The sequence below is a fragment of the Prionailurus viverrinus genome, chromosome B1 (genome assembly GCF_022837055.1).
Source record: "Prionailurus viverrinus isolate Anna chromosome B1, UM_Priviv_1.0, whole genome shotgun sequence".
NCBI classification, from domain to species: domain Eukaryota; kingdom Metazoa; phylum Chordata; class Mammalia; order Carnivora; family Felidae; genus Prionailurus; species Prionailurus viverrinus.
In genome coordinates this window covers 192752406-192771969 of record NC_062564.1, presented here as the reverse complement: position 1 = coordinate 192771969, position 19564 = coordinate 192752406, and the positions used below count along the sequence as shown (strand labels likewise).

General features: G+C 36.5%; 2 protein-coding genes across 6 annotated transcripts in view; both read right to left on the bottom strand.

Annotated features, from left to right (window-relative positions):
• Positions 1-19564, bottom strand: part of FAM184B (family with sequence similarity 184 member B) — a 186884-nt gene that overhangs the window by 166692 nt on the left and 628 nt on the right. The window contains exons 1-4 of one of the 5 annotated variants that reach the window (XR_007151520.1): positions 11330-17314; positions 4566-4634; positions 3282-3407; positions 1736-2919 (exon numbers count right to left, since the gene is read on the bottom strand). Coding sequence is in view for 4 of the 5 variants with exons in the window: in XM_047855650.1 (XP_047711606.1) it covers positions 3282-3313 (32 nt within the window). In the remaining variant the exon portion in view is untranslated. Of the gene's footprint in view, positions 1-1735; positions 2920-3281; positions 3408-4565; positions 4676-11329; positions 17315-19564 lie in introns of those variants that run through there. The other 4 variants (XM_047855650.1, XM_047855649.1, XM_047855651.1 and 1 more) reach the window with 4 other exon arrangements.
• Positions 8662-11330, bottom strand: DCAF16 (DDB1 and CUL4 associated factor 16). The gene has a single exon (XM_047855655.1). The coding sequence runs from the start codon at positions 11073-11075 to the stop codon at positions 10425-10427; it is 651 nt and encodes a 216-aa protein (XP_047711611.1). The 5' UTR covers positions 11076-11330; the 3' UTR covers positions 8662-10424.

Below are 19564 nucleotides of genomic sequence, written 5' to 3'. Positions count from 1 at the left end.
ATAAACAAACATTAAAAAAAAAAACACAAACCAAAAACGTGGTTTATGAGTTTGGGCCCTGCATCGGGCTCTGTGCTGACAGCTCAGAGCCTGGTACCCTCCTCAGATTCTGTGTCTCCCTCTCTCTCTCTGCCCCACCCTTGCTTGTGCCTTCTCCAGCGCTCTCTCTCTCTCTCTCTCTCTCTCTCTCTCTCAAAAATAAATAAATAAACATTAAAAAAAAAATCCAGAATGTCAACTTTCCTACCTCAAATTTCATGAAAAGGACAAACTCTAAAAAATATAAACCACATCTAGATAAATCATCTTTGACCTGGATAAGACTGAGAATATAAAGAGTATGAAGAAAAGGAGAAAGTACTACAGAAAACAGAGATGCCTATAATATTCTGGTATCAGTGATCAAATTTCAAAATGTCAGCTGTAATAAGAATATTTTAATCAAGACAATTCCCCTTCTACCTCATATCATATAGAAAATTAATTTGCGGGGCGCCTGGGTGGCGCAGTCGGTTAAGCGTCCGACTTCAGCCAGGTCACGATCTCACGGACCATGAGTTCAAGCCCCGCGTCAGGCTCTGGGCTGATGGCTCAGAGCCTGGAGCCTGTTTCCGATTCTGTGTCTCCCTCGCTCTCTGCCCCTCCCCCGTTCATGCTTTGTCTCTCTCTGTCCCAAAAATAAATAAACGTTGAAAAAACAAAAAAAAATTAAAAAAAAAAAAAAAAGAAAATTAATTTGAGATGGATCACAGACTTAAATGTGAAAGCTAATACTATAAGCCTTCTTAAAAAAAACATAGAATATCCATAACATTCAGGATGGCAAAGATTTGTTAAAGCACTAACCACAATGAAAAAAAGATTAACTGGATTTCATCAAAACTATAAACTTCTACTCAAAAAATATACTATTAAAAGGCAAGGCAGCGACTGGCAGAAGACAGTCATAACACATATACACAGATGACTCTTGAAATGCACAGGTTCACTTATACATGGATATTTTTTGGTACAGTACAGTACTGTAAATGTATTTTCTTTCCCTTTTGATTTTCATAATAACATTTTCTTTTCTCTAGCTTACTTTATTGTAAGAACACCGTATATAATACAGGTAACATACAAAATGTGTGTTAATTGACAACTTATGTTATCAGTAAGGCTTCTGGTCAACAGTAGGCTAATAGTACTTAAGTCTTTGGGGAGTCAAAAGTTACATGTGGATTTTTGGCTACACAGGGGTTGGGGTTCTAACACCCCTTCTCCTCCCACTGCTCAAGGATCAACTGTATATCTGACAACCTATATAATAGGTGTATAAAGAATTTGTACAAATCAATAAGAAAAAGATAATAACATTTACAAGTGGACAAAAGACTTGAACAAATACTTCTATAAGAGGTGTATGAATAGTCAATAAGCAGACAAAAAGGTGCTCACTGTTGCTAATCATGGTAATGTAAATGAAAGCCACAATGAGATACCATTACATAATGTCAGAATGGCTAAAATTAGAGACTGACAATAACAAGTGTTTGTAAACATGTATAGCAACTGAAACTTTCACACTTTGCTGGTGGGAGTGTAAAATTATAAAATCACCTTGATAAGTGTTAGAAGCTTCCAGTTTTACTAAAAAAACCATACATGTATCCTATGACACAGCAATTGGACTTTTAGGTATAAACCCAAGAGGAATGAGTACATACACCCACAAAAAACACAGGTACAAAAATGTATATTACAGCTTTATTTGTAACAGCCCCAAATTGGAAAGAACTCAAATGCCATGAATGGATAAATGAATTATGGTATATTCACTCAATGAAATAGTCTACAGCAATAAAAAGAAATCAACCACTGATACATGCAAACATTTGGATGAATCACAGCAGTCGTGTTGATGAATGAAGCCAAGTATAAAACAATATACACTGCATGATCCCATTCACATGAAGTTGAGGACAAGCTTAACTAATTGAGTTTTACAAAAGAAGAGTGGTTCTTTTTTGGGGAGGGAAACTAGGTAATCAGGACATTTTTTGTACTTTAAGTGTATACATCCTGATACAAATGTATACATGTGAAAAATCATCAAGTACACTTATGATTAGTATACTTTTTGTATTCCACTGTAGCTATGTTATCTGTTTCTTAAAAAAAAAAAAAGGCAGATAGATAAATTGGCCTGGTTTCCTCAATAGATTTGATAACAGAGAAAACACACGTCATGACACATAATCACTTGCAATTAAATCAAAATTTATTTGATTATATAATATTAATATAAACAAATTATAGGAAAGACCCTCAATCATAACTCAGAAAAAAACCCAAAGGCATTATATGGGAATATGTTATGGAGCTGTCACTGGATAGAACTATATCTTGATAGCAAAAACAATATGGAAGATGAAAAATAACATGAAAATTCAAAATATTATTTTTAAAGTAGCACGCTTTTGAAACAACAGAGGCTAAAATTTACATGAAAATGCTATTCACCCTACTGCTACAGACTATGTATCATTTCTGTTAGTAAGAAAATTTTGAGGTTTGCCTAAGGAAGGGACAAAGTTCTTTTTACAAAACAAGTTATAATACAGTAAAACCTTGGATTGCGAGTAATTTGGTCTGTGAGTGTTCCACAAGACAAGCAAACATTTCTAAAAAATTTTAACTTGATCAATGAGTGATATCTTGCAATCTGAGTAGTACGTGACACTGAGCGTCACATGATCACAACTGAGCCAATGGTTCTTGAAATTCGCTTTGATATATGAGTACTTTGGATTACAAGCATGTTTCTGGAACCAATTATGCTCGCAAACAAAGGTTTTACTGTAATTTTTTTTCTGAAAAAGCCTTCTGCAGTGCATGTCTTATTGGTGCATCTGTTGCAATTATGGAGTATGATACCTGAAGAAACCATATAATTACTGACATTACTACAATTTTAATACTACATTTTTAATGCCAAACTTCTAAATTCTGACTAAAATTGTAATAAAATAACTGCATTTTAAGAAATACAATTTGAGATTTATTTTCGTGACACAGTGACACCCTGGAATGTGTCCAAAATCCAAAATCCAAAAATGTGTATTGGGGTACTTCTAATTGCCTCATTTTAACATTAACCAAGTATCCCATGTACTTATCCTTTTTGTTTCCTCTAATATCCTAACATCTGACTCACTCCTTTCTGCATTTTCCACGTACTCAAACACTGGTTCCCAGTTTCCTAGAGCCCTACTTCCTGAGACCCCCACCTTACTTACTTGACATGGTAGCCATCCTGACTTTCCTTCATTGCATTCCTTTGTGAGATCTTGTCTTCAGGATGCCAAGCCTTCTTCTTTAGACTTACTCTTTTGTTTTGGTGATGAACACTCTCCAGTAGCCTCCTAAGAAGGGGTACATGGGAAGATAACATTTTGAGACCATGCAAGTCTAAACTTTATTTTAGCCCCATACTTGATTGGATTGTTTGGGTACAGAATTCTGCATTGGAAATAATTTCTCCTCTTATATTTGAAGGCCTTACTTTCACAGTGTTCCTTCATCCAGTGTTGCTACCAAGAAATCTAAGTATCACTGTGAAAAAGTCTTCTGTGTAACTCTTGTTTCACCTCCTTGGTAAACTTTCAGGATCTTCTTTAATTCTGGCATCCTGAAATATCATGATATGCTTTTCTGTGTTAAATTCATTGTGCTGGGCACTCTGGATCCTTTTAATTTATACGACTCATGACCTACATTTTGGGGAAATGTTCTTTAATTTTGTTACCTCTTTTCACTTCCTTTCTCTGCTCTCTATTTTGGGGCTTTTACTAATCAGATGGATCCCATTCTGATCTTCTAATTTTGTTGTTGTTGTTCTTTCCTGTTTTCCATCTCTGCCTTTCTGTTCTGCTTCCTGAAATTTCTTCAACTTATCTTCCAACACATCTACTGAATGTTTAATTCTAGCTCAATTTTTCCAATATTTTAGTTTTCTGATTGTTCCTTTTTTTCTAGCACCCTGTTCTTACTTCATAGAGACAGTATATTTTCTTGTTTCTGAGAGTATTACAGCATATGTTCCTTCCATTATTATTATTATTATTGGTTCTTTTGTTTTGGTCTTATGTTTCATTGTTGAAGTTATCCTCAAATGTCAATTGATCCTCAGTTATCAGTTTATCATAATCATAAGAGACTGAAAGCCTTGCATGAATGGGCAGGACTTGTGGACTCTTGGGTTTCATTTCAACAAATAATCAAGTGGAAAGTTGTTTTTATAATTATCCATCTTTGTGGGTGGAGTGGGCGGGCTGGGTAGAGGCCCTGCTGGCACGTTCGTTAGCTGGGTGAGAAGGGGACTGAAGGCTCATGTTCCAAATACTGACATTCTCTCAGTCTCCTGTTTTCAGTGTAGCACCTCACTACCACCTCTGCTCTCCCCCAAGTCCCACTTCTCATCTGTTTGGTTCAATTTCTCCAGAGAATAAGCCTCCAGTCTTTGGCTAGAAAGAGGGACAGGTAACCTGGTTACAAAATGAGACAAAGATAAACTTTAATACCTGTGTTTCAACTTTGCTCCTCACTCCCATCTCCCAGGGTGCTTCAAATCCCTGAGTCTTTTGGGGGTTCTGGAAGGAAAAGAGAAGTGTTCCAAATTTGTGGTCCTTTTCTGCAATGCAGAATGGCTGTCAGAACTGTGCCATCAAGTATTTTTTTTAACATTAAAAAAATTTTTTTTAATGTTTATTTACTTTTAAGAGGGAGAGAGAGATTGCAAGCAGGGGAGGGGCAGAGAGAGAGGGAGACAGAATCTAAAGCAGGCTCCAGGCTCTGAGATGTCAGTACAGAGCCCGAGACAAGGCTTGAACTCACGATCCCTGAGATCATGACCTGAGCCGAAGTCTGATACTTAACCAATTGAGCCACCCAGGTGCCCCACAAGTATTTCTTTTTTTAAGTAATACATTATCTTGAGACACCTGGGTGGCTCAGTTGATTGAGGGCTTGACTTCAGCTCAGCTCAGTTTGAGCCGTTGCATCCAGCTCGCTGCTGTCAGTGCAGAGCCTGCTTCAGATCCTGTCTCCCCTCTCTCTGCTCCCCCACTGTGCACGCTCTCTCAAAAATAAACAAAACATTAAAAAAAAAAGTAATACTTAATCTTTCCCTTCATGGTAAAGCAAAATGAGAAATTAACTGCTTAAAACACTGCTTAAGATCTAGCAGTTAACCCAAACAGAACACAAACAACAACAAACCCAAACTACCTATTAAGACAGTATGTCTGTAAATGTTTTAATGGTTATGTGATTATTTTAGCCAAATAAAATGTGTCTCCTATAAAACTCTCAACCATTCTAACTTTGGGTCACCTCTCCCCACATCAACTATTTGGAGGTAAGGAAACAACACATAATGGGAAGAACCAGACTCCTCTCCAAAAGCAACTACAGGACGACAACCCAAGCTTCATCAATGCTAACACATTTATAGAGGTGCCAGATAAAAAGTGGATTGTGAATTTCAGATAAATAATTTTCTTCTGGTAGAAGTATGTCCCATATTTCATTGTTTATCAGAAATTCGAATTTATGTGGGCCTCCTGTATTTTTATTTGCTAAATCAGTATCCCAACACATTTAAAGAAACTGTGTAGGTAAGTGACCCACATAAACAAGTTGGGCAAAGAAGGAAAGTGGGATCTGGGCCAAAGCATTCAAGTCACTGGGAGTCCACATACATTACTACCAGGCAGGTAGCCAGGGGCTAACACCACATAACCTACTTTGTGATAAATTCCCATTGGATGCATTGGCTCTGGCCAACATTAATGCTTTCAATTATATAGGAATTTAGTTCTTTAGGTAGATGGTTGGCCTCTTGTGTCACCAGGGCTCTGTCACTGGTGCAAAATCAAGTCATTCTGGTTGCTCAGAGTGCGATCCAGGGTCTTCTTTCATGAAAAATGGCCATATCCTTGGACTGTTCCAAATGTTTGGCTGCCTCTCAAAGGAAAGTTGTCCCTTTCGGACCATTGCCTAATTAAAACACTGTAAAACAGCGGTGGATGTATTAGAATGTCAGGTCCCACACTTGACACTATGAATGGAATGTTAGTATTAAACAAGCATGGGTTTAGCACTTAACCCAAACATGATTTTCCCTGAAGAACATGCTCCTGGATTTAAAACTGCAGCACTGATTCTGACAGTTTCATCTGGTTTCTGGTGCAATCTAATCTGATACCACACCAGTTTGGTTTCTGTGTATACTAGCAACCTCATTTTAATCTTGTTAGGCTGTCCAGGATCCCAAGTCTCCTAGATGATTACAGATTATGTCCCACTCCAGGGAATAGGGCATCAATTCCCAAATGATCCCAGGGATTTTCATATCATGTTGTCAGGGTTATCACCTATGTTTTCCCAAATAAACTGCCCAAACTCCAGTCAACTTGTTTTATGATCTAACCCTAAACTGTTACTGACATTTTAAACTGACTCCATGCTGTTTAGAAGCAATGACTCTGGGCCTCTCTGCTCACTACGTTATTTTATTTTTAAAATCGGGCATTCTTTTCTCCCATCTCCCGGAGAAGGGCTGGTCGTTGCTCTCACGGCCAACAGGAGTTGGGCAGCCAGGGAAGTGTCGGGTCATCGTGGTACCTTTATCCTTTCCATTTTCTTGGTCTCATGTCCAGAACTGTTAACTGTTATATAATCCCACTGTTGCCACCAATTGGAGGTAAGAATTTAGAGGATGGTATGCAATGATCAGACTCAAATATGCAGCCACTAACTAAACCTTGCTTAAAACGGCAAAGATATGCTGGAGGTTTTCTTTTGGATAACAGCAAGTCGATGACACAGGAGAAACACCTGGCAGCTGGGGGCAGCTAGTGTGGCTCCCTCAGTTTCCCTCGGTCCAGTGGATATTGCCCATTGGTGGGCTCATTTACCAGGAGCCTGCAGAAACTTGCATCATGCAGTCCGAGGAGTTATCCAAACTTTCTGGGCTTCTCTGTATACCCCAGCCATTCGCTCTGTATACCCCAGCCCAGCAAAACGCTCCTGGTCCTGATTTTTGTGTGCCATTGCCTTGTGAACTTATCAAATACAACTTAAATCTGTGTGTAAAGGACCTCTTTGACTATTCCCTTAGCTGACCACCCCTTTTGGGGTTTAATTAGTGGGAGTGTGCCCTCCATGTGAATTTTCACTGTATTTGGATGGCTGCACATTTACAAATACCTAAGGGTCTGTATGAGGACGAGGCTTATTTAATGTGACCCTAGAGAGCAAAAATAGCATCAGTGGCCAAAAGCTTTGGGGTTATTTACATTGGTTCAATATATTTTAAAGCTAATTTCTTGTTTATAGCATCTCATTTAGTTTTGCACTCCCAGTGTCTAGATTATAGTAGGCACTCTGTACTGTTATTAGATGAATGACTGAATTTCTAAGAGACATTTCAAAGTAATGGGCTGCTCCAAAAGGCATTAAATTCTCTAATACTGGAGCCAAAAGTAGAAAATAATTTATTAGATAGAAGAGGGAATTTATGTAACAGTAAGAAAATAACCCAAGTGACTTCTCAAGTCCCTAATTGCTTTAATAATCTACTCTAATATCAGAACATTGTTTTTATCACAGAGAGAAGTTTTTAAATGGGTGTTTGTGATAGGAGCCCCAGCAGGATAATGTCTAAAAGGCCATTTAATATTTAAGACCTGTTCCTTAGCAGGCATGCATAATTTGTTTCTTCTCTTAGGAAAGCTGATGGGCTTAAAAGACATGATTATGGGGGTGGCGGGGTGGCTCAGTTGATTAAACAAGCATCCAACTTCGGCTCAGGTCATAGTCTCACGGTTCGTGAGTTTGAGCCCTGCGTCAGGCTCTGTGCTGACAGCTCAGAGCCTGGAGCCTGCTTCAGATTCTGTGTCTCCCTCTCTCTCTGCCCCTTCCCTGATCATGCTCTGTGTCTCTCTGTCTCTCAATAATAAATAGATGTTAGAAAAAAAAAAAATACATGACTATGGTCTGTGCTCAAGGTACCTGGACTGCTTCAACAAGAAGAGGCTGCCTAGCTGCACTGAGAGAGAATACCTTTAAATAACATTAATGTCTGTTGGTTTAGAAATCCTGTTTCCTTTGACAAATATTCTACAAATCCATAATAAGTTTGTTGTTTCTCCTAATCCCTCATAGGGCGAGTGTCAAAGTGGTATACTCAACCCTGACCCCACAGCCCACATCCATGGCACACAAAAAGAGTAAAGGCTTAGGGCTTTTTCAGGTATTTACCATTTTGTGTAACCTGTAATCACTGAACATGCACAAACAAACACATTCAAATTCAGGTCTTGACCGTCTAACATTTTCTTTTACAAGTATGTTTCGTTCTCTAGAGCTGCCAAGTCACCTCCTATCAGAGACACTGTACACATATTATTTACATATATGTGTGTGTGTTTATGTATATATATATATAAATATATATACATATATATATATATATATATATATATATATACACATACACGTATATATACGTATATACATGTCAGTTGACTCTATTCAGCACTTAGTGAATGTTGATTATGGCTTAAGCAAAGCAGGATCTATTTCATTTGTTGAGAACAAATGACCATACTCTGGTTCAGCATGTACAAAGCTGTTGGTTTATTCAGCTGCAAAGCTGGGGAAAGGCTTCCTTTTGGAGTGAATAGCAAAAATGCTTCATGAGCAAGGCACTTTTATGTACACACATGGGAAAGGAACATATTATGGTTACATAAACATCAATATCTTTTAATTTTCAGACCTCCCTACCTCTTCCCACCTCCCCCTTAAAAAAAAAAAAAAAACAGGTTCTTATAACATTTTAAAAACCCAGTTTCACAGAACATGTACACAGAACAGTTTCTGATACATTCAGTTACACTAACAGTATATGTTTCAATTCAGTAATTTTCCACTAACAGATAGTTTTTCTACCTACTGCAGTTCCCTCCTTTTTCCTTAAGACAACTAAGGCTCAGCAGAAATACTCATTGGATTATAAACATTTTCCTCTCTCCTTAAAGTTGCTATACATGTACAGAATTTGTGATTCCATTAATGCTTCAGTGTTTCGATGCCATATCATATGCAGCACTTAATTATGGAGAATCGGAAAAAGTAAAACTAAGAGGATATAGGATATATTTTTAACAATCTATTTGCTGATTCCCTTCAGATGCCCAGTCAACCAGGGGCACACATTGGTTTCACTCTACTATAGGTGTGTGAAAAGATTTAATGGTCTCATGCATTTTCTTTTATGTAGGATTTCTAGGTTTTAACTCATCTAATTAAATGCAGCAAGATTCATTTACAAGGGTACATACTCTTCCTTGTTCAGCTAGAAGAAAATCTAAAGCTAATCTATGCAGAAAAACAATGATGCTAAAAAACTGTAACTTCAGACTGTTACTAGGCTGAGATGTTCTGTAGTAGTGAAGTTCTTTAAAGTTAGAAAAATTTGCAATGGATGTAAACGGTGCATAAAGTACTGCTGGAACATTATATAGATGAAATATTTTAATTTACAAGTAGTTAATATTGAAAGCATAAATGCTCTTCATCTTTTCCCTGGCCTTTTCAAATGTGATCTGCTCTTAACTAAAGTCTGAATGCCAAGATACAGGAAATATCTTCTCTACAGAACAGGTGTCTGATTAGTACCCAGTTACAATTTTTTTTAGGCCTGGTGGGAGCCTGTGATATAAAAGTTTATACTGTAATTGCAGGTAATATAATTGGTCTGAAGTAGTATGGGCTAGGTTTGAAACTGCACTCCCCCCCCCCCCCCCAAAATAGGAACTCTCAAGGGTGCCGTGTGGAGGACTATCTCTATAAAAGCCAGGAGGTAAATCCATAGCTCCACCATTTTCTTTTGTCTAGGTATTCAATTTAATTCAACTATCTCATAGAAATTAGTGTTAGAAAAGAGTGTGCTCAGAAAGGTGTTATTGGGAGTAGCTAAGTCCCCACTTTCCCCACTGGCTGTTCTGAAGGTTAGGTAACAAAAGGGGTAGGGGCTCACTGCTTCTTCCTTCCCATTAGCAATGAGATATCTAGTTAAGAGTCCATTCAGATAGGAAGAATAAATTGGGGAGAGAACTGAGTGTGGACAACAGTCAATTTTTATCATACGGTCCCTTTTATCTAATTCTCTACTAAAGTTCTCATTTCATCTACAGGGTCTATCAAAGGGGATGCTCACCATGCATTTTCTGCAGCTGAGTTATGGGACTACTGTACTTGGTAGGGCTTAAGGGCTTATTAGGACAGGGCATAGTTTGGCTGAGAAGGCATTAGTGTCTCAACTGTCGGGTGTGTGACTTTCTATGAGAGATATCAGAACAAATGGTGGATGTTTACAGTGATGCAGTTAGGAGTTTGTTAACTGCCTTTTGGAAGTCAGTGTAGGAGTAAGTAGTATTGATGGGTTCAGTTCGGGTTGTTTCCTTAACTGTTTTAGTTAACCAGCCACAGCAACAACCAGAAACACATGAATTAGGGATCTGTTTTAGGTATTCAGGTATGGGAGTGGCTCTACTCAACGTTCGGCTTAACTGTTTGGTGGCAAATTGCAGTGCTCCATTTAGAGTGGCATGATCTCTAGAAAGCCGGCTGGGATTTGTAAGGGGCTTTTGAAAAGGCGGGACTCCACAAGAAGCCAGAGGAGGCCATTCAGGAATTGGTTCCAGTTTGGGTACACAGTGGGAGCAATGAGAGAGTCTTAGACCTATCTCTCGAAGTATATGGACTGGTGTGCTTGGATCTAAGAGTTTAGCATGATATAACCAGGAATTAGGATTTAAAGGTTTCCAAGTTGTAGAGTATTTTAAAAGGCACTTAACCTGCCAGGCAAGACTCTCAAGAGGTGTTAGGTTGGGCACCACAGGGTCTTCTTCTTCAGAGGAATCCCACTCTTGCCCAGAACTCTCATTTAGGTAGTTAGCGTTTTCTTCTTCCTCACTTTCTGATTCTGATAAGGGGTCAGGAGAGGGATTCCTGGGACCCATTAGATTAGAACGGAGGAAGAAACCAGAAAAAGGTAACAATCTAAGCCAGCAAAATACTAAAACTATCAAATAGAAACAAAAGATGAAGAATCCTTCAACAAGATTAACTTGTCAGTCCATTATACACACACAGTATGCCTCTGGCTCCTATCACTGTGCAGTTCTTCAAGATTATGTTGTATATTCTTCACTTACAAAGAAGGTATCTCAGTTCTCAGGACCAGTTCAGTGTGTAAAAGCGTTAAGTCACTTACCAGTGGCACAGGTCAGAGTTTCTCCTTCAAACTGTGTGTACCCAAGAAGAGAAGGGGTCTTCCTCCAGGCAAGCTGACTTTCTTAGCGTGGTCTCAACTGGTTGTGATACTGCGAGGAGACACTTTGTGTATTCTGTCTTGTTGGCGGGGATATTATATCTACTTGGTAATGGAAAGAAACACAGTGGTTGCCTTTGTTGTCTGCTGGTGGAGCAAATTTTGTGGTGGGATGAGTTGTCAAGGACATCTGGTGTACTCGAATCTGATGTTTTCCGTAGGTGGCAAATGCCCTTGGAAACTGGTGACTTAGTTGAAATATCTGGAAAGGTAGCTTTAACCTGTGAATGAGAAGACTAGAGAAATGATATTAAAGTCTGAAAGCAATGGGTTATATTATTGTCTGTATCTAAGAACATGGATGCTGACCAAGAAGGTTTACTGAGCTTTCCCATCTTTATCTCCTAGTCTTAGGCAGATTTTTCTACTGGGAGAGACTGGGGTCATTTTAATCATTTATTGGTTAATATCTGGGTCAGTTTATTTTTTAGTATGCCGTTCTAGCCCAGAAAATTACTCCCGCAAAAGTAGTTCCTTTATGCTCCAAACTCAAAACTCCAGATAGAGAGCTATAAAAGGCGGTGGTACTGTTGTTGTTGCTGTTTTCCTTTAGATGGGTTTGTGGGGATTAGTTTTAGGGGACCTGTCTTGGTTACAGAGCTGTTAGACGTTAGGATTCTTGCTGGGACCCCAGAGGTTGTGGTCATATAACCATACTCAACAGATATGAGAGAAGATGGCAGGTGTAAATCTTAATATAGTAGGAATTACAATGAATGTAAACATGTTAAAACTCACAGTTAAAAAGACAGACATTCAGCCTGGATTAGAAAAACAAAATAAAATTCAATAACATGCAACTAACAAAAGATACTTCAAAGCAAAAAGACACAGAAAAGTAAAAAATAAAAGAATGAAAAAAGATATATCAGGCAACTGTGGACCAAAATAAAGTTGAGATAGCAATCTTAATACCCATCAAAAAAAGATTTCAAGTCAAAAAATACAAGGGACAAATATAGACATTAATACCAATGAAAGAACAGCATAAAATTATATAGTACTCATCATAAACATATATGAGGTATATATGATCCTGAAAGCACAACCTCAAAATTTCTTAAGTAACAACTCATAGAACTGAGGGGGAAATATTAAGCAGGGATATAAGAAGCCTGAAAAAGTCAAAATATTAATATACTTTATTATTATATAAATATTCAGAACTTTATACCAAACAGAATAGATACTTGAGAGTGCACATACACACACATGAAAATAGATCATGTGTTAGGTTTAAAAGTGTAACTAGATTCCAAAGGGTCAATTTCATTCAGACTAAATTCTCTGACCAAAATGCAGTAAAGTAGATATTAAAGGTTAGTTAAAAGGAATCCTATGTTAGGAAGCTAAATACCTCATGGGTTAAAATGGAAATTACAAAAGATGTTAAATATTAAAACTGACTGATATAAACCACACAAGGCAAAATTGTGGGACATGGCCAAACCAGTACCCAAAAGAAAGTTATAGCTTTAGGGGCACCTTGGGTGGCTCAGTAGGATAAGCAACTGACTGACTCTTGATTTCAGCTCAGGTCATGAACTCACAGTTGTGAGATAGAGCCCCACATCAGGCTCTGCACTGGGTGTGGAGCCTGCTTGAGGTTCTCTCTTCCTCTGCCCCTCACCTACTTCTGTTCTCTCTCTCTCCCTTAAAAAAAAATATATATATATATAGCTTTGAATACACTGATGAGAAAAGAGGAAGTTTAAACACCTACAAGTTAAGCATTCAATTCAAAATAATGGAAAAGAGCAAGAGCAAAATAAGCAAGAAGGAAATAAAGTCAGAAATGAAACAGCATATGAGAATAGAGAAGACTGATAAAACTAAAAGACGGTTTTTTGAAAATATGAGTAAGAAAAATGAAACCAGTGAAACTTATCAAGAGACTTAAAAATAAAAGATTTAAAAATTTAAAAAATGACAAATACATACTAAATGTGAAAATCTAGATGAAATGGCTGAATTCTGGAAGAAAATACTAAAATTCATATAGGAAGAAATAGATAACTTGAATAGAACAGATAACTAAATGTTAAAAAACAAAACAAAACAAAACAAAAGGCCCCAACCTCCTTTTAAAAGCAGCGGGCCCATATGGTTTTGTAAAGTGAGTTCCACTAAACTTCCAAGGAAATTAATACCTGTTTAATATGAATTGTTTAAAAAAAAAAAAAAAAGGAAAAAAACATATAAACTGACAAACTCCTTTTAGGAAGATTTTAATAAAATATCAACTCTAAATCTAGAGATGAGCCAAATAAAAAAATACAGTCTCATTTCACTTGCATAAATTCCAAATATTACCTAACAAAATCTAACAGTAGATTAAAGAAAAAAAAAAAAAAAGAATATGCTATCATGTAGAGCTTATCCCAGGGAAAGGAGGAATACCTCAACTTCAGAAAATGTACAAATATATGTCACTATGACAATAAAATGAAGCAAAAAACCAAAAAGACTGATAATTTTGTCAACTGTGGATATTTAACCTTTCTTAGTTCCTTCAAAAACGTAACAAAATACTTTTAACCAAACCAGGGAGAAAAGCTACTTTCTCAACTTCGTACCTAAGTTACCTACCAAAAATTTTTAGCAAATATAACCTAAATGAGAAACTTTAGATATATTCCCTCTAAAAATGAAATCAGATAAGGATGGCCATGATGACTGATACTGGCTGATATAGTACCAGAAGTCTTAATCGATGTTAGAAAAAAATAATGACAAGTGTAAGAAATGGAAGAAAAGAGATGTAACAATTTACAAATGATATGGTCATGTAATTAAAAAAAAAAAACCCTAACATATAAATGATTAGAGCTAATAAAAGGGCTCAACAAGGTTTCTGGATCTGAGATTAATCTATGGATATTCATTATTTATATAGTGCTTACTATTTATCAGGTACTATTCTAGGAACTGCAAATGTCCCATGGTCAAACCTCTACTAAATGACAGTCTGGATTTAAACCCACTTTTACCTTCTACACACGCAATACTAACTAAAAAAAACAAAAAAACAAAAAAAAGTAAAAGTATCTATCTTTCATAATGAGAAAAAAACCCAACAACACCAAACCTACCAAGGATCTAGGAACTACTTAATGATATATATAAGACCTCTATGAAGAATGTAGAATTCTAATAAAGGACAGAAGAGGATTTAAAAATCTTGGATGGAACAGATGAATATTATAAAAACTTTTTCCAAATTGATTTATACAATCCTAATACGGAAAGAGTAAAATTCCACATCTTGCCAAACCAACTATTTAAACAGAAGAGTAGAGGGGCTCTTGGCCTACAAGATATTAACACATACTATGAAAGTTACAGAGTTTAAAATAGGGTGGAGTTAGTGTATTGGACAAATAGTCCAATGTAACAGACAAAATTGAGAAGCACAGCCATATAAAGTTTTAGAATGCAGTACAAAATAAAGTTAGCATATAAATCAATGGGGAATGATACATTTAGTACACAATATTGGTAAAGCTGGCCCATTACATGAAGAAAAATCAAATGTATACCTACATAATGCCACATACAAAGGAGGACTCATGTTGGATGAAAGGCCCAAATGAGAATGGTAAAACTATATAGTTAATAGAATATAATACCTGAATATAAAGTATTGTGACTTGGGGACAGGGAGACTTTTAAATAAAAAAACATAAAGCACAAGACCAAAAAATGATGAATTCAGTATCACATCAAAATTATTTCTGTATTGAACTAAAGATATCAAGAACTAAGTGAACTACAAATCCACAACAAAAAGGTAGCAACCTCCATAAAGAAATGGCTAAAACAAAAATATTCAATTTACAGAAGAGAAAATCAACAGGCCATTAGCCATATGATGAATAGAGTTATCACTTTACTCTATTTGGCAAAAATTATAAGCTGGAGACAATGCCAACTGTTAGTGAGGAAAGTAAAGGAATAGCCCCTGTAGGAACCAGTACTGCTGGTGATATTACAGTCTGGGGTAATTTTTCTCGAGCAATTTGGCAGCAGTATTTAGTCAAACTATTTGCACATCTCATGATCCAGCAATTCTACTCTTATGTATATATAGTAAAGATATTCTCCGTAAGACCAACATATATTCTGAAGCTTCTAGGTTTCCATCATTGGGAGTGGATAAACAAAATGTGGTGAAAGGACACTAGAAGTATACATAGCCACATGAATATACTAAAGGCATTAACTCTAAATGAAAAAAGCAGAAAGCAAAATATTAATATTCCACTTATGCCCATTCTATAGGAGTGATTTCCAAAATGAGTTAGTAAACATCTCTACTTTCAAAAACACATTGAGTTGTGCTAGTAAGGTCAGAGGGTATTGCTTCATGTCAATAGTATTCCTCTAAAGGACATTTCTCTGGCTTCTGCATATTATTTAACTCTGTTGCACAAAATGTCTGACACATATAGCTTAGTAAGTTTTTTGAAAGGAAATGAGAGAATGACAAAGGTCTGCTATAAGTAACTATACAAGCATGTTCTATATTTATTCTAGGGAGACAAAAATTCCCAAATTATATTCGGGTGATTTGGTAGTATGTTGCACAAAGTCAAACGAAACAATTTTTTTTTTTTAAAGCAGGATCAACAGATGATGCTACTAAAGCAATATAAAGGAACTGCTTATAACTTCAAGAAGAAAAATGAATGCAAATACTTTTAGTTTATATTATTACCCAGTTCAATGTGAAAACCAAAAGAAAACTCAAAACATACTCTAAGTCTTTAGTTTATTAATAGAGACAGGAGAAGCTGTTGGCTTTTAATTCTCCTGTCCTCCTACATTTTTACTATTTTCATTTCAACTAGATTCCATCTGCAAGATTATTAATTGGCTATACATCATTTATTGTGTTACTCAAAGCACTCTGTAAATGGCCCACTCCACTTTTTTTAGCAGAAATAAGAAAGTCTCTTTGGGGGCATATATAAATTCTAGAGTGAATCTACCACTGTTACTCCTTTACATTCCATGTGCATAATTTTCCAGCATCAAAACTGAATTAACCTATTCTGTATGCTCCCATGTATAATTTGCCTTTGAAGAATGATTTTTACCATGATTTCAGAACTAAATAGCCTTACCTTACAAAGTCTTTAGTTTTGTTATTTCCTCTTCAACTGAACTAAGTTTACCAAGGATAGGAAGAAATTCCCATAGTTGCTATTACTTGTTCATTTTTCCCACAAAGTCAAGAAACGGTAAGCTTTAAGGCAGTGATACTATGATGTTTAACACAGCATCTTTTTTTACCAGCTTTATTGAGGTATGATTGACAAGTTGTATATACTTACCATGTACAACGTGATGTTTTGATATATGCATATACCGTGAAGTGATTACCACAAACAAGCTAATTAACATCTGTAGCCCACAGTTACCATTTTCTTGTGTGTTGTAAGAACACTTGAGATCTACACTTGAGATCTACTCTCAGCAAATTTCAAGTATACATAAACAACAGTCGCTATACTATACATTAGGTCTCCAACATTTATAACTCAAGGTTTTGTATTCTGTCCAACATCCCCCAATCTCCTCCATCCCACAAGCCACTGATAACTTCCATTCTACTCTGTTACTATGAGTTCAACTATTTTAGATTCCACATATAAGTAGGATTATACAGTATTTGCCTTTCTGTGTCTGGCTTATTTCACTTAGACTATCCTCCAGGCTGACCCATGGTGTAGCAAACTGCAGGATTTCCTTCCTTTTTTAAAAAAATGTATTTATTATTTTGAGAGAGAGACAGTGTGAGGAGGAGAGAAGCAGACAGAGAGGGAGACACAGAGTCTGAAGCAGGCTTCAGGCTCTGAGCTGTCAGCACAGAGCCCGACGCGGGGCTCGAACTCACAGACTGAGAGGTCATGACCTGAGCCAAAGTCAGACACTCAACCGACTGAGCCACCCAGGTGCCCCAGGATTTCCTTCCTTTTTAAGACTGAAGAGTATTCCATTATATGTAAAGTACATCTTTATCCATTAATCCATTATGGACACTAACGTTTCCCTATCTTGGTTACTGTGACTAACACTGAAATAAACACAGTATTGCAGATATATCTTTGAGATAGTGACTTCATTTCCTTTAGATATATACTCAGAAGCAGGATTGCTGGATCACAAGGTTATTTCTAGTTTTAATTTTTTGAGGAATCTTGACTGTTTTCTATAATGGCCATATCAATTTACATTCCCACCAACATGTATAAGGGTTCTCTTTTCTCTATATCCTAACACTTGTTATCTTTTGATTTTTTGATAATAGTCATTCTAACAGTTGTGAGGTGGTATCTCATTGAGGTTTTGATTTGCATTTCTCTGACCATCAATGATGTTGAGCATCTCTTCATATACCTGTTGGCTGTATGTCTTCTGTGGAAAATGTCTATTCAGGTCCTTTGCTCATTTAATTGGGTTATTTGTTTTTTTGCTATTGAGTTGTTGGCGTTTCTTATATATGTTGGATTTTAACCTCTCACGGGATACATAGTTTGCAAATATTTTCTTCCATTACAAAGGATGCTTCTTCACTTCATAATGTGTCTTTTTCTCTTTTTCTGATATAATGTTCTAAAAATACTAAACAAAAACATGTTACATGTTAATCCTAAAAAAAAAAAAAAAAAAAAAAGCTAATCAAAACAGTTAGGCTGACCTCTGGTGGCCAGATGCCTCATCTTTCAGTATCGGACAACATGATAGGAAGTCATCCCTCATTTGTCGATTACCAAGTAAAATACAGTAGAGGAAATAATACTGTTAGAAACCTCACAGTTAGAGTAATAAAGGTAGCAAGCATCCAAAGTATAAAGAAAATTGAGCAATTAAAGGCTACAAAATAGAAAAATGTCTCCAAATACTTGTTATAATTTTTAGTTTACCAATTTTATATGAAAAACAAATGGTATATGCAGTGGTTCTCAAAATAAGAGCATAGTTCCACACGGTCCAATACTGTAGTCACTGGCCCCATGTGTCTACGGAGCACTCCTGTGGCTAATGTAAAATAATACCGAATTTCAAAGACTTAGTAGGGAAATAAGAGAATGTAAATCATTCCATTAATAATCTGTTGATTACATGTTGAAATGATATTTTGGTTATACCTGGCTAAAAAATTAATGCCCTTTCTGGGTTTCTCTCTCCACAGCTTTCCAGGCATTCTATACTTTTAGCTATAGTTAGATTATGTTAGCAGTGTGTCCGTGAATTCATGGGCCTCTGCTTTTGCTCTCGCTGATTAACCTAAAACACTCATCCTTCTTGCCTTTTCAATAATAGACCTCTTGATAATTTTGAAATTATAGGCAACCCGATACTACCATATTCATTACTTTAACTGGCATTTGAATACCTATAGTGTTGTATGTATAATATAAAGAGAATAGATGAATAAATTATCACATATTCATACAAAAGAATACGGCAGCAACCTGTCTGTGCCTTGGTTTCCTTACCTTAAAAGGAGCTAGAAGTTACCTTATAGGGGTTGTTTGTGAGGACTGAACTTAGTAAAGTGCTTAGAACAGTGTCTGGCACATAAGGGTCCATAAGGTATAAGTTATCATTATGAAAGTATTCATATGAATAAACCTCAAAAACAATACTAACTGAAAAAAAAAGCAAGGTGCAAAGGATTTTTTTTTTTTGGCAAATGATTATATAATGTTAGAACATAAAAATAATACAGTATATTTATTCAGAGACTTATTCATATGTTTTTAATACATAAAGTTCAGAAAAGCCGTTAATGCTGTAGAGAGAATGTAATTCAATAGGAAAAAGGTATACAGGTGACTCTGTAATCTTCTTTATCTTAGCTGGCTGTGTGTACTGAGATGTTTGTTTTTGTCTGATATAATCCCCCTCTTTTTTTTCCATTAATTTTTTTAATGTTTATTTATTTTTGAGAGAGAGAGAGAGAGAGAGAGAGAGAGAGGGAGGTAAGGGCAGAGAGAGAGACACACACACAATTTGAAGCAGGCTCCAGGCTCTGAGCTGTCAGCACAGAGACCGATGGGGGGGAGGGGGGGCGGAGCTCGATCCCACAGACTGTGAAGATCATGACCT

Coding starts and splice junctions, on each gene's coding strand:
- DCAF16 (XM_047855655.1), bottom strand. CDS start 11,075: ATGGGTCCCAGGAATCCCTCTCCTGACCCCTTATCAGAATCAGAAAGT.